General features: G+C 44.8%; 1 protein-coding gene across 8 annotated transcripts in view; it reads left to right on the top strand.

Moving 5' to 3' along the window:
* Positions 1 to 5,311: 5,311 nt before the first annotated feature.
* CCDC60 (coiled-coil domain containing 60) overlaps positions 5,312 to 20,357 on the top strand; it is a 176,881-nt gene continuing 161,835 nt past the window's right edge. For 7 of the 8 annotated variants that reach the window (XR_812377.4, XR_812378.4, XR_812376.4 and 4 more), the window contains exon 1: positions 5,312 to 5,886. Coding sequence is in view for 4 of the 8 variants with exons in the window: in XM_024977749.2 (XP_024833517.1) it covers positions 5,803 to 5,886 (84 nt within the window). In the remaining 4 variants the exon portion in view is untranslated. The remainder of the gene's footprint in view (positions 5,887 to 20,357) is intronic. The other variant, XM_024977746.2, reaches the window with a different exon arrangement.

Below are 20,357 nucleotides of genomic sequence, written 5' to 3'. Positions count from 1 at the left end.
TAGAGATGTACGTGGATGTTAAAGGAAATCTCCCAGTAGCCTAGGGAAGTCAATCACCCCCATGCCCCCCGGCCCCTGGTGGCTCTGAAATCCCTTGTTTTGGCAGACCTTGCAGAGGTAACCCTAGGTTATTTTGCTACGTGAGCATACACACAAGGACACACACACACGCCTTGAAGCCTGTAGCCAGTGCGGCAGAGTGCTGAAGCCGCTAAATTCAGAATCATGAAACCTGGACTCTCAGGCCACCTACACCACTAACAAAGTGCTAGATCCCAGGAACTTCAGTTTCTATCTTGGCAAGATGGGATTCACAATCCCCTTATTCCAATCTGTCCTGCAGCCTCACACATGGCACCTTGAAGTGTGAAGGAATGGAAAGCTTTATCTGTGGAAGTAGCTTCCACCATATCCTAGCTCCCCAGTGGGGGAAATTCACGAAGAATATTCCTGTAGCCCATACCACATCCCCTGCTGCTGGGTCTGGTGAATCAGAATAAAGAGAAAGGGGAGGGGAGAGAGGTTAACTTTACATTTTCTCCTCTTTGTTTACAAAGATTCAAATTCACTGCCCTCCCCCTGGGGTGTAATTTAGAGAATGGAGTTGGGCCAGAATGGGCCAAAGAGCCCCCAAGGGGCCATGCCGCAGATAGTCATCCTTCTTTAATCTAATGAAATACAGGAATCAGTAGAGTTAGTGCTAATACATATAATCCAGTGATATTTCATCCTGGCAGCAAGTCATCAATAGATTTTGCCAGTTACCAGGTGTCACGGGAGCCCCAAGCTTTACTTTTGCCCTGGGCCCCATAATTTGTAAATCCAGTGCTGACATTTCAGTAAAAACACCCAGAAGGAGTTCCCTGGGTGCTAGATACAACACAGACAAGTATATTAAAGATATTCAGAAAATGATGACTTTTCCAATAGGTTTTTAATGCTAGACATATGTAGTACTGACTGAAATGCAAGTGTTTAGCAGATTTGGAGATTTCACTTGGGCTACCCCAGCTGGCATCAGACACATTCTCAAATTTTTCTTCTACTTGATACATCTATTTTTAATCCCTTCAAATGCTTTTCTTTGGGGCAAATTGGGAGGATAGAATACCTGTCGCTTCACGCCTTTCAGTTTCCATTATGTATAAATCAAGCAGGAATTAAGAATTAAACAATCACTTCATATCTGAATTGTCAAATATTTCATTGTTGGGGGATGTATTTGCATATCTGAAAACATGTTGGCCTCTCAGTGTTTAAGGGATGCAGAGAATACCCAGCAATGCCTAGAGATGTATCCATGAGGGCAGAGGTGAAGAAGCTGACGATGGGGCAAGATGACCCAAGAAGGTCACAAGTCCAGATCTTGAGAAAGAGGGAAGATTTCCAGACCTGATTAAGTCTGAGTTTCTGGTTATCTCAGTCAACACTGACATAGCTTGGGTTCTGCAGAAACAGACGTGGAACAAGAGTTTGGAAATAATTGGGAGGCTGTCCAGGCAGTCCTAGAAGGGGAGTGGGAAAATGAAATAGGAAAGGGTAGAAGCCAATGCTGGGTCCTCGGTGAGCAGGCAAGTGCTGCAGGCAACGGGGTTGCCCCAGGGCAGTCCTGAAGGGGACCCCTGGGGGACCGCAGAACATGCTCCAGAGATGTCCTGCCTGAGGGGCCCGGAGGCGAGGGATTATCCATGAACTCCTATTAGATGCTATTTTCATGTCTACTCACATGGGTGTTAACTTCTTGCATAAACAGGCTACTCAGCTCAAAGACAGTAAACAGGCCTGCCCTGAGGTTCCAAAACTGTGAGCCGAGGCACCCAAAGGTGCCACAGAAAATTCATAGGAGAAGATAAGGAGATTTTACTCTTTTGAGGGAAACACAACAACATCTATCCAACCCTCTGTGAGCTTTTAGTCTGAGGCAGCTCACTGTTATAGTTTGATTTGTGTCTTCCCCCCCAGATTCCTATGTTGAAGTCTTAACCCCAGGACTTTAGAATGTGACCTTATTGGTTTGAATGCCTCTAGTGCTGGAGAGCTCATTCTCTCTCAGGGGAACATACCCCTTCATGAATAGAAAAGGGGACTAGCATGCACTGAGCCCTTGCTGGGTACTAGACTCTGTACAGTCATCGTTTCACTTAGTCCTTCCAACTGTACAAGGTGGGCATTACCATTACTATTTATATATGATACATGATGAAACTGAGGCTTGCAGAGGCGAAGTAACTTGACCAGGATCTCATTACCAGTAAATGACAGAGCCAGGGTTTGAACACAGGTCTTTTCTATTCCAAGACCCTTTCTACTTCCAGTTCTAATATGGCTCTGACAGGTGGTCGTTAATAAAAAAAGAAATGAGCTAACATTTATTGAGCACTTCCTTTTTGCTAGGCACTGGGCTTCACCTGATTTACTCATTTTGCTTCATCATTGTCCTGTGAGATGGTCACTGAGGGTGCTTAGTGACTAAGTCAGTCTGACCCCAGAACTCATGCCTTTGATTTTTTAAATTTTTATTGGAGTATAGTTGCTTTACAATGTTGTGTTAGTTTCTGCTGTACAGCAAAGTGAATCAATTATATGTATATGTATATCCCTTCTTTTTTAGATCTTCTTCCATCTAGGTCACCACAGAGCACTGAGTAGAGTTCCCTGTGCTATACAGTAGGTTCTCATTAGTTATTTATTTTATACAAAGTAGTGTATTCATGTCAATCCCAATCTCTCAATTCATCCCACCTCTACTCCCCACCTTGATATCTGTAAGTTTGTTCTCCACATCTTTGTCTCTGCTTTGCAGTTAAGTTCATCTGTACCATTTTTCTAGATTCCACATACAAGTGATGTTATACAATATTTTTCTTTTTCTGACTTACTTCACTCTGTATGATCATCTCTAGGTCTACCTATGTCTCTGCAAATGACACTATTTTGCTCCCTTTTATGGCTGAGTACTATTCCATTGTATATGTCTCGCATCTTCTTTATCGATTCCCCTGTTGATGGACATTTAGATTGCTTCCATGTCCTGGCTATTGTAAATAGTGTTGCAATGAACATTGGGGTGCATGTATCTCTGTGAATTATGGTTTTCTCCAGGTGTATTCCAAGGAGTGGGATTGCTGGCTCATATGGTAGCAGAACTCATACCTTTTAAAACAACATTTTGCTGTGTATTTCCTCATATTGAGCCTAAACCTTCCTATTCTTTGGGCTCATACAAAACTAGTTGAATTCTTCTTTGCCAAGCCTGTCCCTCAAAGCCATATGAAGACAGCCCTTTGTTCTGCTCAAGGCTGAACATATTTCTCATTCTATCTTATTTTTCTCATTCCCCACCCCATATTCTGAACACAATTCAGTTTATCCTCATCCTTCTGAAAGTGTTTGCTGATGGCTTAATGCTGTCTGCAAAGAAGGCAGGAGGACCAAAACTTCCTATAAAAAGGAAGGTCAGACTCAGTCTTTAGATGATGGCAGGAAAATAATTACTTCCAAGCATCAGCATCTGGAACTATGTGGCTGGGTGTTTTTAATTTTATGTAGAGTCATCTTGCAGCCATGCCTTCTAAAGAGAAGGTGAGGTCATTGTGTGGCTGTGATGATGTCATAATCCTTAGCCGCTCAGGGGTTAGAGATAAAAAGAGTCAGATTGATCCAGTGTGAAATAATGCCAAGGATAAAGCACATAAATCAGAATACGTACAATCAATCTGCAGGCTGGAACCTATCCTATAGGGCTACTGGAAGGATTAAATGAATTAATGTATGTAAAGTGCTCAGTGGAACTCCTGGCACAGAGCCTGTGATCAATAAATATTAGTATTAATATCTGCTGTGAAATGAACACTGTACTGCAAAAATGACTAATTCTTCCTGGGAATGGGGTGTCAGGACATAATACTAGTTGCCACTTAACTAGGCCTCCTCATGTGCTCAGCCTTTACATAGTGATCTGTTTTAACCTTGATACCTGTAGCACAGCTACTTTCCCCATGTGAAAGCGATGGAAGCTAAGCCTCATCCAAGTCAGGTGTCTTATCCAGGCTCATGTGGCTAAGAGGTTGGATTTTAGAGTCAAACAGGTCTGGCTTTGAATTCTAATTCACACACTTTCTGTGGGTCCTTAAGCATATCATTCAATCTCTCTGAACTTCAGTTTTCTAGTCTGTAAAACAGGGTAAGGAAATACCTTCCTTAAAGATGTGCTGTGAGGACTGAGTTAATATATATAAGAAGACAGTGCAACATCTAGCACATTCCAAGCACTTAATTTCATTCACTTCATGGCAACTAGACGGGGAAACAATGGAAACAGTGACAGACTTTATTTTGGGGGCTCCAAAATCACTGCAGATGGTTACTGCAGCCATGAAATTAAAAGAGCTTACTTCTTGGAAGAAAAGCTATGACCAACCTAGACAGCATATTCAAAAGCAGAGACATTACTTTGCCAACAAAGGTCCATCTAGTCAAGGCTATGGTTTTTCCTGTGGTCATGTATGGATGTGAGAGTTGGACTATGAAGAAAGCTGAGTGCTGAAGAATTGATGCTTTTGAACTGTGGTGTTGGAGAAGACTCTTGAGAGTCCCTTGGACTGCAAGGAGATCGAACCAGTCCACCCTAAAGGAAATCAGTCCTGAATATTTGTTGGAAGGCCTGATGCTGAAGCTGAAACTCCAATACTTTGACCACCTGATGTGAAGAACCGACTCATTGGAAGAGACCCTGATTATGAGAAAGATTGAAGTCAAGAGGAGAAGGGGATGACAGAGGGTAAGATAGTTGGATGTTATCCCGACTCAATGGACTGTGAGTGTGAGCAAGCTCTGGGAGTTGGTGATGGACAGGGAGGTCTGGGGTCGCAAAGAGTCAGACATGACCGAGCAACTGAACTGAACTGAATGTCATGCACACATAACATATACATGTATACATTTATGTGTTAATATGTGTTGTGTCTGTGAGGGATTTGAAGGATGAGTAGGAATGGTTGTTGGGTGAATAAAACAGAGAAATCTCACAGTAACATAATTGACGGGTTCAAGGCCCACATGGATCTACCCAACCCAAGGCACTAGAGAATTATGGCAGGACAGGGCAGAGTTTGAAAGGAAAGAGACGCTTGTAGTTAGACGAAGAGAAAGGGTCAAGGTCTTCAGGCCTGAAAGGAAAATCCAAAGTTTGGAGAACGTGGCTCCCTGGCTAGCCGCCAGCTTCCAGCCAGGGGCCCAGCAGCCCGGGAGAGTTCGCGACCCCGCCCCTATTGATCCCAACCAATAGGAAGCCCTCCTCTGGGCGCGCCGTTGCCAGGCGACCGCGTGGGCCCGGGACTGCCGGTTAGCGGCGGTGGCTTTCCCTCCCTCTCGGCTGGCCGCTGCAATCCTAGGATGGATTTCCGGGGGCCCCTCCATGGGCCCCCCTCAGACTTTTTCAGCGGAGTTTTATTTTTTTAGTTTCATATTTTATTTTTGTTTCTAGAAGACAAAGCTGTCCCCGTCCCAAACGTGGAAAAACATAAAAGTTTGTGACTTTCTAAAAAGTAAGTCCGGGGCTTGCCTGATTTCACCCCGCGGCGGCTTCCTTATCTTGTTGGTAGGAAACCCAAGAAGACTTACTTTTCCAGTTAATTCCTCCCCAGTCAGAAACCTGTCTGGAGTCTCATTAGGACCTGTGAGTCAGGGAGAAATTGCTGGAAAGCCCTTGACACCAGTGACTGCTGATGTAGAAGATTCTGGGGGAGAAAACAAAACAAAACCTTCCCTGCTGGACACAGTTTAGCCTGAAGGATTTCCAAGATGACCAAAATCACCAAGAAGATGCAGAGTGCCCCTGCCTCCGGGGCCCTCTTTCCCTTTTTTGCCTCAGCTCTCCTAACACAGGTGAGTCTCTTGTCTCTTTGTGAAAGCAGTCGTGTTTTCAAGACGAAAAATAGAAATTAGCCTCCAGACCAAGCAGGGACATCAGGAGAAAGAAGAGTCAGGGTGTAATTAAATTGTGACACATCCCTATTGCTATCAGTGGTTGGTTACTCGTGAAGAATGAAAATGCCAGCCAGAACGGGGAGTGGGCCATCCTATTAGCTAGTAATTCCAAAATGATGGAATAAATCGGCAGTGACACTGTAGAACTTCAGGAAAAAATTAAGATGAATTGTAGGTTTGCCATCGCAGAAATTATTTTCAGAGATCCGCAGTGCTTGGGGTACGTGCACATCCTCTCTCTTCGTAGAGAGGCTACAGAGTCTTTGGGGTTTGAAGCCTGACTTGGCGTCTCACCAGCTATTGAGATGAGTTGCTTAGCATCTCTGAGGCTTTATTTGCTCCTGTCTATGAAATGTGAACAGGAACATCAAGTAGGCAGAAACAGTGTGAGGAGTCAGTAAGATATGGAAATTGTTTAGGGTGATGCTGACACTTGATCATGAATGTATGGGACAAGAAATACTGTTGTTGGTTTGAAAGACAAATCAAAAATGAGTATGTGTTTAGTGCTGGGCATCAAATTGTTTCTGGTTTTTAATGATCAGAACTGGGCGGGCCAGTTATGTCTGTCTGTGTTAAACGTGTCTTTGTTATTGTATCTGCAAACCCCCATGTTTACCCCTACGTTGGCCAAGGTAGGTGAACAGTGGGAGGGGAGCAGAGCCTATTACTGGCCTTCTGTGGGCCACCCGCACTGGTATATCTTGTGGCTCAAGGTCCTGTCCCAGGAAGGAGGGCTTTGAAAAAAGTCAAGGCACAGAAGAGAGTTTAAAACTCACCTGTGCTTATGTAGTGATCCAAAGCGTTCCTGAGCTCCTACTTTCCAAGGATTGACACAGCTCTGTGCAGCCTTCACTGTTCAGCCCTCTTACTGAGTTCCCTCTGAAATATGCAGTCTTTACCAGTGTCTCCTCTGGTTTCAGAATGCTACACGGAAATGGGTTTTATGCAGAGCAACCCCCTCTGGGAATGAACTTCCCAGCATAGCAATGAGAGGAGGGAAGGAAGTAGATATTTCAAGAATCAGTAGTGAGTGTGAGCACATGGCCAGTGGACCCAAATAGCCTGGCTTGAACCCTGGATCTGCCTCTTTGCAGCCCTGTGACCTTGAGCAAGTTACAGAACTTCTCTGCTCCAGTGTTGCTTGTCTGTAAGATGGGGATATCATAGGACCTCCTCTTGGGATTGCTGTGAGCATGCTCTGATATGTCCAAAGTTGAAGAACAGCATCTTAGGTCGTTAGCACTTCCTAGATTTTTGTTACATGGTTGTTTCATTCATTTAGTGAACATGTTGAATTTCTCTTGTGTGCTAAATACCTGCTCTTGTAAAATTTAAAACTTGCCTAAAAAATATTCACAATCTGTAGTGTGTATGTTGGGGCAGGAAGTAAAAGAGATAAACAGTTCACTGTAATGCAATGTGATAAATGGTATGGGAGGGATGTATCATTGGGTGTAGTGGGAATGCAGGGGACAGATAATTCAGGCTCGTGTGTGTGTGTGTGTGTGTGAGAGAGAGAGAGAGAGAGAGAGAGGTCATGTAACCAGGTTTTCCATCTTGGGTTAGAGACATTGGGGAAAGTGGAGGAGGACGCAGAGGTTGAAAAGACCATCTCTGTCTTGAGAGGAGCGTAGATAGGACTCTGGAAGGTCAAGAGCAGGGAAGCAGGCTTCCAGGCATCTGTTGGATAAACAAGACCTCAGGCACAAAACCACGGAAATCCTGCTGCCCACACCCCACTGCCTAGGAAATAATGAAGACCCTAGGGTGTCCCTGGCTGACATTTGAAATATCATGCCTTTAGAAATTTCAACTTTTTAGAGCTACTGTAAAGCATTGATTGCTTCCCTGGTGGCTCAGTGGTAAAGAATCACCCTGCCAATATAGGAGACACAGGTTCAATCCCTACGTAAGGAGAATCCCCTAGAGAAGGAAATGGCAACCCATTCCAGTATTCTTGCCTGGAAAATCCCATGGACAGAGGAGCGTGGCAGGCTACAGTCCATGGGGCTGCAAAGAGTCAGACACGACCTAGTGACTAGACCACTAAACCACAACAAATGCCAGGCAGCCAGGTGTCCAGTGAGGCGTGATTTGAGGAAGAATCTGGCTTCTCAGGGAAGGAAGGTGAGATCAGCTGGGCTTAATGGGAATGCCACTTCCTGCCCTGTGCTGGTGTAATGGGTGACACCTGGCGGCAACTCCCAAAAGTGTCCTGAAGCCCTCTGGCTGTTTTTCTTCTCATGGGGTTGAAAGTTGCTTTATCATAACCAATGTTACAATGGAACCTTTCTCTGCACAGCATCTTCATGTAGATTTTTCGGCGGAGGGAGGGAGTGTAAATAATGTGTGCAAATCCTCTGCTTGAATGTCTTATTGAGGAAACCGTCTAGCCTGCCCTAAATCAGACGCCCTAATCTGTTTAAGAAGTTCCTTGTCCCTTGTCCTTTTGTTTCTCAAGGAAGCAAAAGAGAAGTTTAATGGGATTAGCCATGGCGGAGGGAGGGAGCAGAGCATATGTAGATTACCATGGGTCCACATTTTCTTCTTTGGAAGAGACTGAAACAGAGGAGGGCACTTCAGACACCTTCTCCATGTTCTAGAATGGAAATGTAGGGATGGCATTTGGCAAAAACTATATAAAGGCATGGAATCCTTTATAGAAGCTCTGTCTCTGGGTGGCAGAGGGACAAGAAGCATCCTTAGTTTGGGCAGACACTGAAACAGGCAGGAGTTAGACTGGGTGCTTCAGTGAATCCTAGCTTTGTGATTAAAAGAGCAGATTCTTCAGCAAACAATATGGGTTCGGACCCCAACTCTGACACTCAATTATGTTGTGGGTCCTTGAGCAAATCAGTGCCTCTCTGTGCCTCAGTTTCCTCCTCTGTGAAGTGGGCACCTTGTATTTGATCTAAGGCATCTTCCATTTCAAGAGGCATCACCATTTTCTGCGTGTGCCAACAAGAAACAAAACTACTGACTAAATTATGCCCTACTTTCAATTATAAGAAGTACCCCAGTTTCAGAGATGCTGAAATGAGGAAAGAAAATGCACGTCTTAGAATAGAGGAAATCCAGCTAAAAATGTTCCAGTCTCATAGGGTTTTGTGGGGATTAGATGAATTAATATGGGTAAAGCTCTTAAAACAGGGCCTGGCGCAGAGTAAATACTAGGAAATGTTAGCCATTATGACACTGTTGCTTAATCTTTTAATTGACTCTGTGATAGAGATGTAGTTATTACAACCCCCCCCACCCTCACCCCCACTTTGCACCTGAATAGACTGAGGCTTGAAGAGCCCCAGGGTCTAGTTCTCTACTGAGAGGTAAGTTGGCAGATTCAGGGAGATGGAGGCAAGCTATATACAGTCCCATCTAAGGAGACCTTGGCCTGAGCATCACCGTCCCGCACCCACTACCATCCACCCCAATGGTGAGAATAGAGTTGCCCAGGGCAGCTCTCAGAAGTTCAGCCCACCATCCAGTCGGGCTATCTGGAATCAAACAAGCACGGGTTTCCTCCAACAAGAGAAACCTTGACTCCAACATAATACATTTCCACTGCAAACATGAAGCGATTTTCCTCTTTGTTCAGTTAAGAGAAATTGTGGCCTGAAGTGGTAACGTGGTGAGTCACTGGTCTTTGTTCGAAGTGGGCTCAGCACTGGGTAATTTCTCTAGTCTCTAATCACGGAGACTACGCCCCCTGCCCTGAATCAGTGATTACCCTGAAAAATGAAATAAATGAGAGATCTGAAGACCACTTGAGATTCAGTTCTAAAAAATCCCAGCCAGCTGCACCTTCATTTTTATCATCACTCATGACTTTTAGGCCAGGAAGATAGCAACGAGTCCTTTTTTCTCCCCAAGGGATTCTTCTGGCTCCATTGTTACTGCATGGAGACAGTTGCAGAATTCGAGTTGTTGCTTTGTTTTGTTTTCCTTTCTGCCCTGAAGCTCTGGACTGGTGATGTTTGCCTCAGCGAATATGACTGTGTCTAATCGCACACCCACGTGACAGTCAGCTCCCTCCGTGATAAATCAGGGTGCCGGGAAGGCATGTGTTCATTACCTTCTGACATTGGAAGAACGATAGGCACTTTCTTTATGCTGGACAAAATGAAGTGAGTTCTTTGTCTCATCTGTGAAGAAGCAGCTGCTGAGCATGGAGAGGTGAGGGTGGGGATGGGAGAGGAGCAGTAGAAGAAACCCATTAGAGTCTAATTGATATGATGCAAGCTTAGTGACAGGGTAAGTTCTTTGCCTTTGAAATCAGACAAGGTGGTCTCGAATGCACTCTTTGACCCTAATGTGAGGTTCTGTGAAATGGCCTGAATAATAATAGGGTCTACCATGTAGATCTTTTGAAAGGATTAAATAAAATAATGCGTCTGAAATACTGAGCATGGCACTCAGTACACAGTGAACTCCTTAGTAGGTGATGACAGTTGTTATTATGACTCATGCTCCTTTGTCTTCTCTGACTGGACACGTGTGCCTCCATCACTGTTTTGAAGATAGACCAGATGTGAAGCCTGAAGGAAGCTGAGCATTAACTGTAAAGTCGCAGACTGGGATCCATCATTAGTGATGCCAAGTCCCAGTTTAAGGGTAGAAGGGAAGAAGCAGGCCTAGGGATATTTTTAAGAACTTGGTGTGAGAGTATATTTTTATGGACATCAAGCCAGTCCTAAAGGAAATCAGCTCTGAATATTCATTGAAAGGACTAATGCTAAAGCTTCAACACTTTTGGCCATCTGATGTGAGGAGCCAACTCATTGGAAAAGACCCCGATGCTGGGAAGGATTGAAGGCAAGGAGAGAAGAGGGCAGCAGAGGGTGAAATGGTTAGATAGCATCACCGACTCAATGGACATGAACTTGAGCAAGCTCTGGGAGATAGCGGAGGATGGGGAAGCCTGATATGCTGCAGTCCATGGGGTCACAAAGAGTTGGACGCAACTTAGTGACTGAACAGCAACAACATCAGCATAATTTTGTGAAGGATGAGATGCCTTGCAGGAGAGAGTTCATCCTGATGGCAGAAATGCATGACCCAGTTAAAAAATCCTAGTTGTAGGAAAGGGAGTGCCAGTGCCCTTAAGTGTGATTTAAATCCCTTGGTTTTAACTTTCAGCCCAGTCTCATTACTCATGTTTGAATCCTATGGAGAGACAGAAACGGTTTAAAAAAAAAGAAAACCTTATGTATCAATTAGGATCATTCTTGGCTGCAAGTAAGAGAAAAAACTCAAAAGCAGTGACCTAAACAAATGTGAATTTATTTTTCTTATGTGAGAAGTCTGGAGGTATATGCCCACTGGCATTGGTTCAAGGAGGAACTTATTAATGTTAAGACTTGCAGGTCCTTTTCCTTCATGGTCATAGAATGGCTACCTCATCTCCACCCATTACATTCATATTCCAGTAGAAAGAGAATAAAATGGAGGGTAAGAACTATTTTTGTCTTTCTAATGAGGCAAACAAAGACTTTCCAGGAAAATTCCCAGCGTGTTTCCTCTTATGTCTCATCTGCTAGGGTACTGCCACCTGTCTTTTATTAATTGCAAGAATGGCTGAGGGTGGAAAAAAAAAAAAAAGAATGGCTGGGAAAGTGTGTGTCTATCCTGAGTGTGGAAAAGCAGGAGCAAGAGAGAGGTGAAAGTATTGGAGATGGGGGTCAGGTTGACTGATCAGCAATAACTAGCACAAATGACTTCACAAAAACTCAGATATTGGGGGTCCCAAGCAATACAGTAACCTGAAAAAAAGAGAGAGAGACAGCTCTTAGCCTGTACCACAACTGTTTAGGGATGTCAAGGGCCTTTGTCCAGAGTGGTACTTTAAAAAACAGCGCAGAATCCACTGAAGGGCTGAGGGGGTCAGGATAAGGGGGAAGTCACCAAGTGAAACATTCATTCACTAGTATTTACTGAGCTCCAGATGTGTGCTAAGTGTAATTCTAGGTGTTGAGGATACCTAGAAGTGAAAAAGACAATCACATGGAACCACCTTCCAGAAACTGAAAAATACAGGGAGTCAGATGAAAAGAGATCCAAGATAGTGGACTGTCTTTATTCCTTTGACTCCCTTCTGTTTTCATCATTTGGAGAGTGGGTGGGGGGGAGGCGCTTAAAGAATCAATCTCTGGACAAGCCTTTGCACAACCATAGAAAGAGACCCGTCCTTGACCCCTTGTCAGCATTCCTGCAGCCTCTGAAGACTCAGCCGTCATCTGCTCAGTTCAAAAGCTGCAGAATCCACGTGGGGTTCAGTGGCAAGTAGCACTTACATAAAATCTGACAGAAGCCAATTAAACCTTTCTTGGACTGAACAAATCAACATATTTTTCTCAGAGATCTTTCTGACAGTTAAATTCAAAATCATAATCACCAGTAATGGGATACCTTCTATCATGAGATGGTGGCATTTTCCCTTCTGAATTCCTGTTTTCAAACTCTGCTGAAAAAATTTCTTGCAGGCTCAATTTTGATCTGATGTATTTCTGTCTAAGTTGGAATTTATGCAGTCGGAAGTTGTATTTAATAACTCAAAAGTTAACTCTGTTTGGAGATCTGCCTCTGCCTGCAAGTGTGGAAGCGCTTTGGGATTTCTGGATTTCACTAAGTGGGAAGATTATACACTTGGCATGATTTCTGGAATGGGTTCAGTGTTGTCAGGGGCTTCAAGGGGTCCATGGCTGGCTGCAGCTCAGTGGCAGAAAGAATGGAAAGTAATGCCCCATTGTAGCCTGGTACAGCGGAGAAGGCAGTGGCACCCCACTCCAGTACTCTTGCCTGGGAAATCCCATGGACAGAGGAGCCTGGTGGGCTGCAGTCCATGGGGTCGCTAAGAGTCGGACACGACTGAGCGACTTCACTTTCACTTTTCACTTTCATGCATTGGAGAAGGAAATGGCAACCCACTCCAGTGTTCTTGCCTGGAGACTCCCAGGGACAGCGGAGCCTGGTGGGCTGCCGTCTATGGGGTCGCACAGAGTCGGACACGACTGACGAGACTTAGCAGCAGAGTAGCCTGGTGCAGGGTCAGTATGACCCTCTGAGATGTCAATTAAATGCATAGGACAGGTGTTTTGGATGCATTAATATGAATCAGACTTGGGGGCTTCTCTCAAGAAATCCACAATTCTGTTGGAGAGAAAATGCATAAATAACCATGAATCAAAATGGCAAATAAGTCAAAAAGAAAGGTGAAAAATATATTAGAGTTGGAGATAAAAGCAAATTCTATCATGGGAAGAAAGGTGCAGTGAAGCCATCTGACCTGCTGTTGGCTGGATGTGGACTTGGGGTGATACAAGACACCGAATCGTGGCTGGATTTTCTTATTTTCTAATGCATCAGGGTGAGGTGGAGTTTGTTGCTGTTCTCCCCCAAGGAACAGGTTCTTTCTTGATGCCCTGTTGGACAAAAGGCTGTTCCACAGAGCTCCAGCAGGTAAGTCTTTCCATGCTCTTCTCTTCCACACACGAAGTTACCCAAGTTTCTATCCTGGGGGGTTTTCAAATTAGGGAGGATTTAGCTCCATGAGTTCCCATTAAATCTTTCAATAACTGAAAAGTTCTAATGTTTTACTTCCTTTAAGTCTATGAATTTCAGCAGAACAGGGTTTCTCAACCTTGACTCTGTTGCCATTTGGGGCCGATGGGCTGCCCTGTGCGTTGTAGGATGTTGAGCAGCACCCCTGGTCTCTAGCCACTAGATGCCAATTGTGACAACCACAAATGCGTTGATATTAGCAAATGTCCTCTGGGACCAGAGTCATCTTGGGTTGAGAACCACGGCAGTGCAGGACCACCCAAGTCCTGAGTACCTTTCCCTGGCTGAATGGTGAAACGTTCCCCATTTTAATAAATGATGCCGTTGTGTACCCAGGTGTTCAGGCAGAAACCCGAGCTTCATCTTTGCTTTCTCTCTCTTTGTCATCTCTCATGTTCAATCAGCTGCCTCAGAGCAGGCACTCTGTGGACACTGCCTCCTTCCCCAAGGTCACTACCTGATCCAGGATGCCTTCATCTCCATCTCTAGCCTGGACTATTCCACCAGCCTCCCAACTGCCCCCTTTACCTTCAATCTGACCTTCTTCCAACCCATTCTCTTTCATTACAAGTGTGATATTGTCATTTCCCTGGTTAGAACAATTAATGGCCGTCAAAATGAAGATGATTATCTTTAATAAGGTTTAAAAGGCTGTGCATGATCTAGTCCCCGCTGGCTTTTCCAGCTCCATCTTTCATTACTTGGTCTACTTGGAAGTCACACTGGGTTTCAAAGGTGCTGTACCTTCCATCTTCTTCCTCCTTGTAGAACTTTCTCCCCTTCCCCTCCTCCCCACAAGAAACTGTAGTTTTCCACGGCAAGATGTTTCCAGGGTTCCAAACAGCAGTGGAATGGATGTGGCCCTTGCTGGGAATTAGGAGATCAGTTTGGAGTATGAGCTCTCTTGCTACATAGCTGTATGACCTTGGGCAAATCACTTCACCTCTGTAGTTTCTTCATATTCATATGCAGAACCAAGAACCCCAACCTCACAGTCTGGGGGTATCCTCCTTGCTGTGTGACTCCAGAGAGCAAATAATGGCTGCCACTTATTGAGCATCTATTATGCCACTACTGTGTTCTGCATATTTTATTTAAGTTAGCTCTTCAGTCCCGTGGGGCAAATGCTATCATTACCCCTGTTTGTAGAGATAAGAAAACTGAGGCTTGGAGAGATTTTGTGACTTGCCCAGAGATACCCAGACACGTAGGTGATAGGATTTGAATCCAGGACCAACTAACTAGAGAAATTCTATGCTCTTAAGATCAACCTGGCTGCCTGCAGTAAGAAGGAGCAGTAGACGAGTATCTCTCTAAAAGGAGCATCTGTCAGTCGAATTTTTAAAGAGTATATTCAGGAAGTCTCCAGCAGAAAAAGGAAAGTGCCAATTTTAGCTGTAGGTGATGTAAACAAGAATGTGACTGTGCGCCGTGACCACAGACAAGGATATTTGCATTTTCTTGAGCTCTTGCTAAAATATGCCAGTGAGCTTTTCTGGAAGAGAAGCACAGCTGGGGACAAGGAGGAGCAAGGGTGGGGGGAACTCCTGTTTGTGGCTTAGATGCATCTTTCTAAAGAATGCTCATTTCAATGAAGGTTTATCAGCCATTTCTAATTAGAGTCGCATTTCCAAGAAAGGCATATTTTGATGCTGGGTCAGTACACTGTCAAGAACTGCTAGATAAAACGGCAAGGAAGACAGGCCCAGCTAATGAGGAATGAGGTTCTGGGGTGTGTGTGGCTGAGATGTTGATCATTGTAAACAGTTTAATTGATTTGAATAATTTGGATAAATATCTAGTTAAATGGATTTAGTCTAAATCCAAGCTCTGACCTGCTGAATTATTTATTTTCTACCAAAAGGAAAAAATAACCCCACATCATAATTGCCTGTTAATTTGTCTGGTCCCACCAGTAGATTTCGAGCTCATTGAAGGGAAAGGACCCTGCCTTGCTCACAAGTCTATGCCCAGAGCCTAGCACAGTGCCTAGTGCAGGATTTAAGTTCAGTATGAGAATAGTCTGTATTCTCAGGACCAAGGATAGCTCTGCATGGCAAGCGAGGCATCACATCCCCCAGGGTAACTGTAAATTTCACTTAGAAAAAGGCTGTATGTGTTTTACGCACCAGTACATCCCCAGCACATACTGGGTGCCCCATAAAGAGAGATGACATTCTAACATTTGCTATGTGTATGACTGGGGGCAAGTTGCTCTCCGTGTCTCAGTAACTTTGTCTCACATACAGAAATAATAACAACTCTGGGTTTGGAGGGTTGTTGGGAGGATCAATGAGATAATACTAAGGAAAGCCCCTGGCAGATAATAGGTGCTCACTGAATGCTCTCTCTTCATGTTTCCACTTAGGGGTTGAAGCCATTGGCTCCCCAAAATATCAAGCATTAAAACATTTAAATACTGACATTTCCAGAGATGATGACTCTCGTGCCGATCATTTTTTATACATTCAGGAAATGGCAGCCAAAAGGGTAACATGACTGAAATGTATTGTTTCCAAGGGCCCTTGAAGCAAATGCCCAAGCGGCAATTAGCACATGGTTGTCCCCTGTGTTGCTCTTGCTTATTGGCTGATCCCATCCTCTACTAATCAGACTGCTTCTCTGGTATTTTTAGACCTTCTTAAAAAGTTCTGTCAAAACTCAGGAAGCAGACGGATACCAGGGAATCTGAGAACATGAATCTGGCATTCTGGTAGGAAATTAACATGGTGGATGTGGAGGAGCATTCCACGGGTCCAGGGGAGCTGGCATGGGCAGCCTGATGATTCTTTAACCCTGACCAGTCTTCTCACCTTTTCCCTCCCTGCCTCAAACCAACAAATAACCCTGCCTGTTCCCTTTTTTGTGCAGCTCCAGGGCTTGGGATTTAAATTGTCTCAGTAAAAGGATTAATTCTTGAGCTTCCTAGTCTGGCCAGACAAACCCTTGTCAGGGTTGATTGACTTAGCACCTGGGCCACAGATCATTCCAGGGTCTTTCCAGTCCTGCTTGCACTGTTGCTCACCTGCACTGTGACCGTAGGCTATCTGCTTCTCCTCTCTGATGAACTGACCAATTCCATTCACTCTACAACACTGAGAGGTAGGCAATATTTACCACACTTTGCAGGTGAGGAAACAGAGGCTAAGAGAGCTACCCTCCATCTTGCCGCCCTGCCCCAGAAGCACGACCCAGCCTGCTTCTGTCCTCTGGGTTTTCCCCGAGGTTATCAGAGACCAGCTCGCCAGCCCCCACCTGCAGGGGTCACATTTTATGCTCTTGATAATCACAGCATCTGGTCTCTCATTTGATTTGAGCTGAAGGATGCAGCTGCCTCCTCCCTTTGGGTTCACGATTCAAAGCATCCCAGCAGCTGCTGTCAAGTCACTGCACGAGTCTCTTTCCCTTTCCACTCTCTGTTTTTATATTCTCAGCGTGGGGATACAAATGGAGAGTCCTATGTGCTCCTACCGCTACCTCGAAAATGCCTTCCAGGTGGTCTTTCTGACCTTCTTTTGGAGTCTGGTGTCTGGCATCTTGGATCCATACAAGGACGCTTTGTACTGTCCTGCAACCTATTTTACTTGTTATCCTACCATTTACTGAGGATTCAGAATGTACCAGGTGATTTATATTTGTAAATTTGTCTTACTTGAGACTTTATGACAACCCCATGATGAAGGTGTTGTCCCCTTCATTTTATAGCTGAGAAAACTGAGGCTCAAAACCAGACCAGTCTGGCTCCAAAGTCCCATTTTGTTTTCCCCTCTCTGCATGGGGCCCAGAGCTGCTACTCTTTTATTTGCTGAGATGGAGACTTGGCTTCACTTTCAAGCCCCCAAATTTAGGTCCGAACTGTGCTCCCCCAGCCCGCACCCTCCCCATTGCAGAAGCCCTTCTGAGCTCATCAGACATTATGGGAGCATCCTGGGGCGGGGCGGGCGGGGGGATGTCACGATGTCCACATAAGTCACTTTAAATGCAGCCATCTCTCAGTTCCTTGCAAAACAAAGGGGCCCCTTTTCTTCCTTTTTATTGTTAGAACCTGGTCCTACTGCAAATTGACTTGAAACTAGACCTCGCCTGCCTGTGAAGGAAGAGAGCCCCTTCTGGCACCTAAAGGACCTGAATTTAGCCCGTGGTAGGGCCCTTAATGAAGTGGGTGAGGAGGTTGGTCAGAAGTCAGACGCCCTCTAAGCACCCAGCCCTGATTCAGGGAGAATCAAAAAATGTCACAGTCCACAGAGAGCAGTTTTTGCTTCACCACAGATTTGGAGGCTGTGCGTAAAGGGTCTGTCGTCTCTCGCTTCGTCCTCCCTCCACCCTCCTCCCCGCTTCTTCTCTGCTCTCTCTCCCCACCCCTCTCCCCTTTGCATCCTGAAACTTAACAGTATTTGCTAGCTCCTCCTGTGCTTCCTTTTAGCTCCTTTAATTATTATAGCAATTTCATCTGTTGAAAAAGAGAAAAAGGAAAAAAAAAAAAAACCCAGGACAGCCTGGCCACTTGGACACCGAGGGCAGGGAGCGGTTCAGACCAACTGCCAAGCCATCCAGTCCTGCAGGCTCTTGGTTTCATTAATGTTCTTTCATCTGCCCTAGACTGTAATGGGAGGCTGGTCTGTGATTGTGTACTTTAGGTAAATAGATCGTTAGGTAAGATTGATAGCAGAGCGGAGCAGTCCAGGTAATGTTTTAAGCCCAAAGCAAAAGAGCACAAGGGTGTCTCCAGCCGTAAATGACAGGGCCACAATTCATGCAGTTTCTGTGAAGGGTGTGTCGGGGGCATTTTCAGCACAAATGGCCACTTTCTGAAGGTTTGTTTTTCCTGCCTTCACAAAGGGAGGCTTGCTTTTTCAGCCAGACACAGAGCCATAAGCCTTCAGGCAAATGAAGGGTTTGTTTTGATAATGAACTTGATATCGAGTTACAACTCATTAATATAGACCACACAATGTTATTGCAGCTAATTTCTTCATTTTACAAAGCCTGGTTCTCAACAAAGCATATTATTGGCCCCAAATGAATTAAAAAAAAAAAAAAAAAGAGTAGATGCCACAAAGGCTCAGCGGGTTCAAGGCAGAAATGGCACAGCTGTGTGCAGAACGTGAACGCACCAGCGGGGGCTGCCTCCGATTCTGCCAGGGTCACGAGGCACTCAGACTTGGGCTTTGTATTCAAGGAGAGGTAGACGTCAGAGCACTGGAACCAAAGCCAAAGCATTCCTCTCTTGTGTTCAGGAGGCAGTATAACCCAGACCAACGCATTTCCCAGAAGACGGGGACTCGTCACCCAGAATCAGAGTCTTTGAGAAACCTTGAAGGGCATTTCGGCAGCTTTCTGCCCCCAGCCAAAGAACAAGATGGTAACGTGTTCTGTCGGATGAGCCCTTGTTCTGCTGCTGCCCAGCTGTGTGACCTGAGGCACATCACCACCTTCCATTCCAAGCCTCAGTTTTCTCAAGTGCAGTGGGGATAAAGATAGTCCCCAGGAGTCTCCCTCTGAGAGAGGGCTGGCCAGACGTAGGTGCCAAACTTAGGCATGGTCTGATCCTCTACACTCTCTTCCCAGTTGCTATCAGGCAGTTCTTCCACTCAGCAAGCTTCCTCTGACGCCCTCCCTTGTCTCTCTTCTCCTCAGTTGTGCGGGGTGCCACGGTCATAGCCCTCATCACGCACCTGCTCACAGGTCTGCACCACCACTAACAGAGGGCCACCGGACAAGGGACCATCATTAATCTTTGTGTTCAGTATATACAGCCACTGTTTCAGGCACACCTATTATGTGCCAGCCTCATGGAAGACAAGTGATAAATGTGTGTTGACTGAATTCATCCAGCATCTTCTGCAAAGAGAGGACCTGTTACCTCCTTGTACATCTACTTGCTCTGAACAACACAAATCCTATTTAAAATGTGTTGCTGGAATTCCCTGGCAGTCCAGTGGTTAGGACTCCACAGTTTCACTGCTGAGAGCATGGGTTTGATCCCTGGTCAGGGAACTAAGATCCTACAAGCCATGTGACATGGCCAAAATAGCCAAAAAAAAATTGTTGCTTGTGGTATTTTTTTAAATTTCCACTCCTTGCCTATAGGTTTTCTGTTAATTCTAGAAGTCTACTTCTGGGGATATGGTCTCCTTGCCATCTTTGGTGAAATCCTTTTGAACACTTGAGCACACTGAAGCTCTGTGGAAGTCTAGCTTTCCTTAGGTACTGCACCCATTGCTTTATTATTTGAACTATGCATATTCATTTTTATTTCATTCATAGTTGTTAATTCATATCCATTTCCTTCATTTCATTCAAAATTTCATTTTCTAGCCTTGCCCACCCTTCTAGCACCACGTTTCTTTCTAGAGACCTTGGCCATGAGGGCATACCACTCTTTCACCGAATCTTTAGAGCGTTTCTGTTTAAAGTCTAGTGAGGAATGTGATGAGAATTCTCTTCCTTCCCAATACAATACCAACTTTCAGATACATGCATTTTGGTCACCTTTCCCCAAAGTTTCCTTCAGGGTTTCCTCCTTTGTTGGTTCCTTGTCTGTTTTTCAGTAGACTCCTTTATCTGTATGGAGGTTAAATTTTGGGAAATGCAAATGAGAAATACACTTTGGGTTTATAGCAGAGGCCTGAAAACTGGCCTCTCACCACTGAAATACCTTGCATCAGGACCAATTTTGCAATTTCTCACATTCACCTGTGTGTTCTGAAACCTTTTACACTATTAGATTTTTTTTCCTAAATCATTTTATTCTCACTCAAATGCTTTAAAATTTTTTTCTTGAAGTATACATAGAAATGTATATAGAT

Source organism: Bos taurus, chromosome 17 (genome assembly GCF_002263795.3).
Source record: "Bos taurus isolate L1 Dominette 01449 registration number 42190680 breed Hereford chromosome 17, ARS-UCD2.0, whole genome shotgun sequence".
Lineage (NCBI taxonomy): Eukaryota > Metazoa > Chordata > Mammalia > Artiodactyla > Bovidae > Bos > Bos taurus.
Note: the sequence above shows the minus strand (reverse complement) of the source record. Positions and strands in the feature narration are given on the sequence as shown.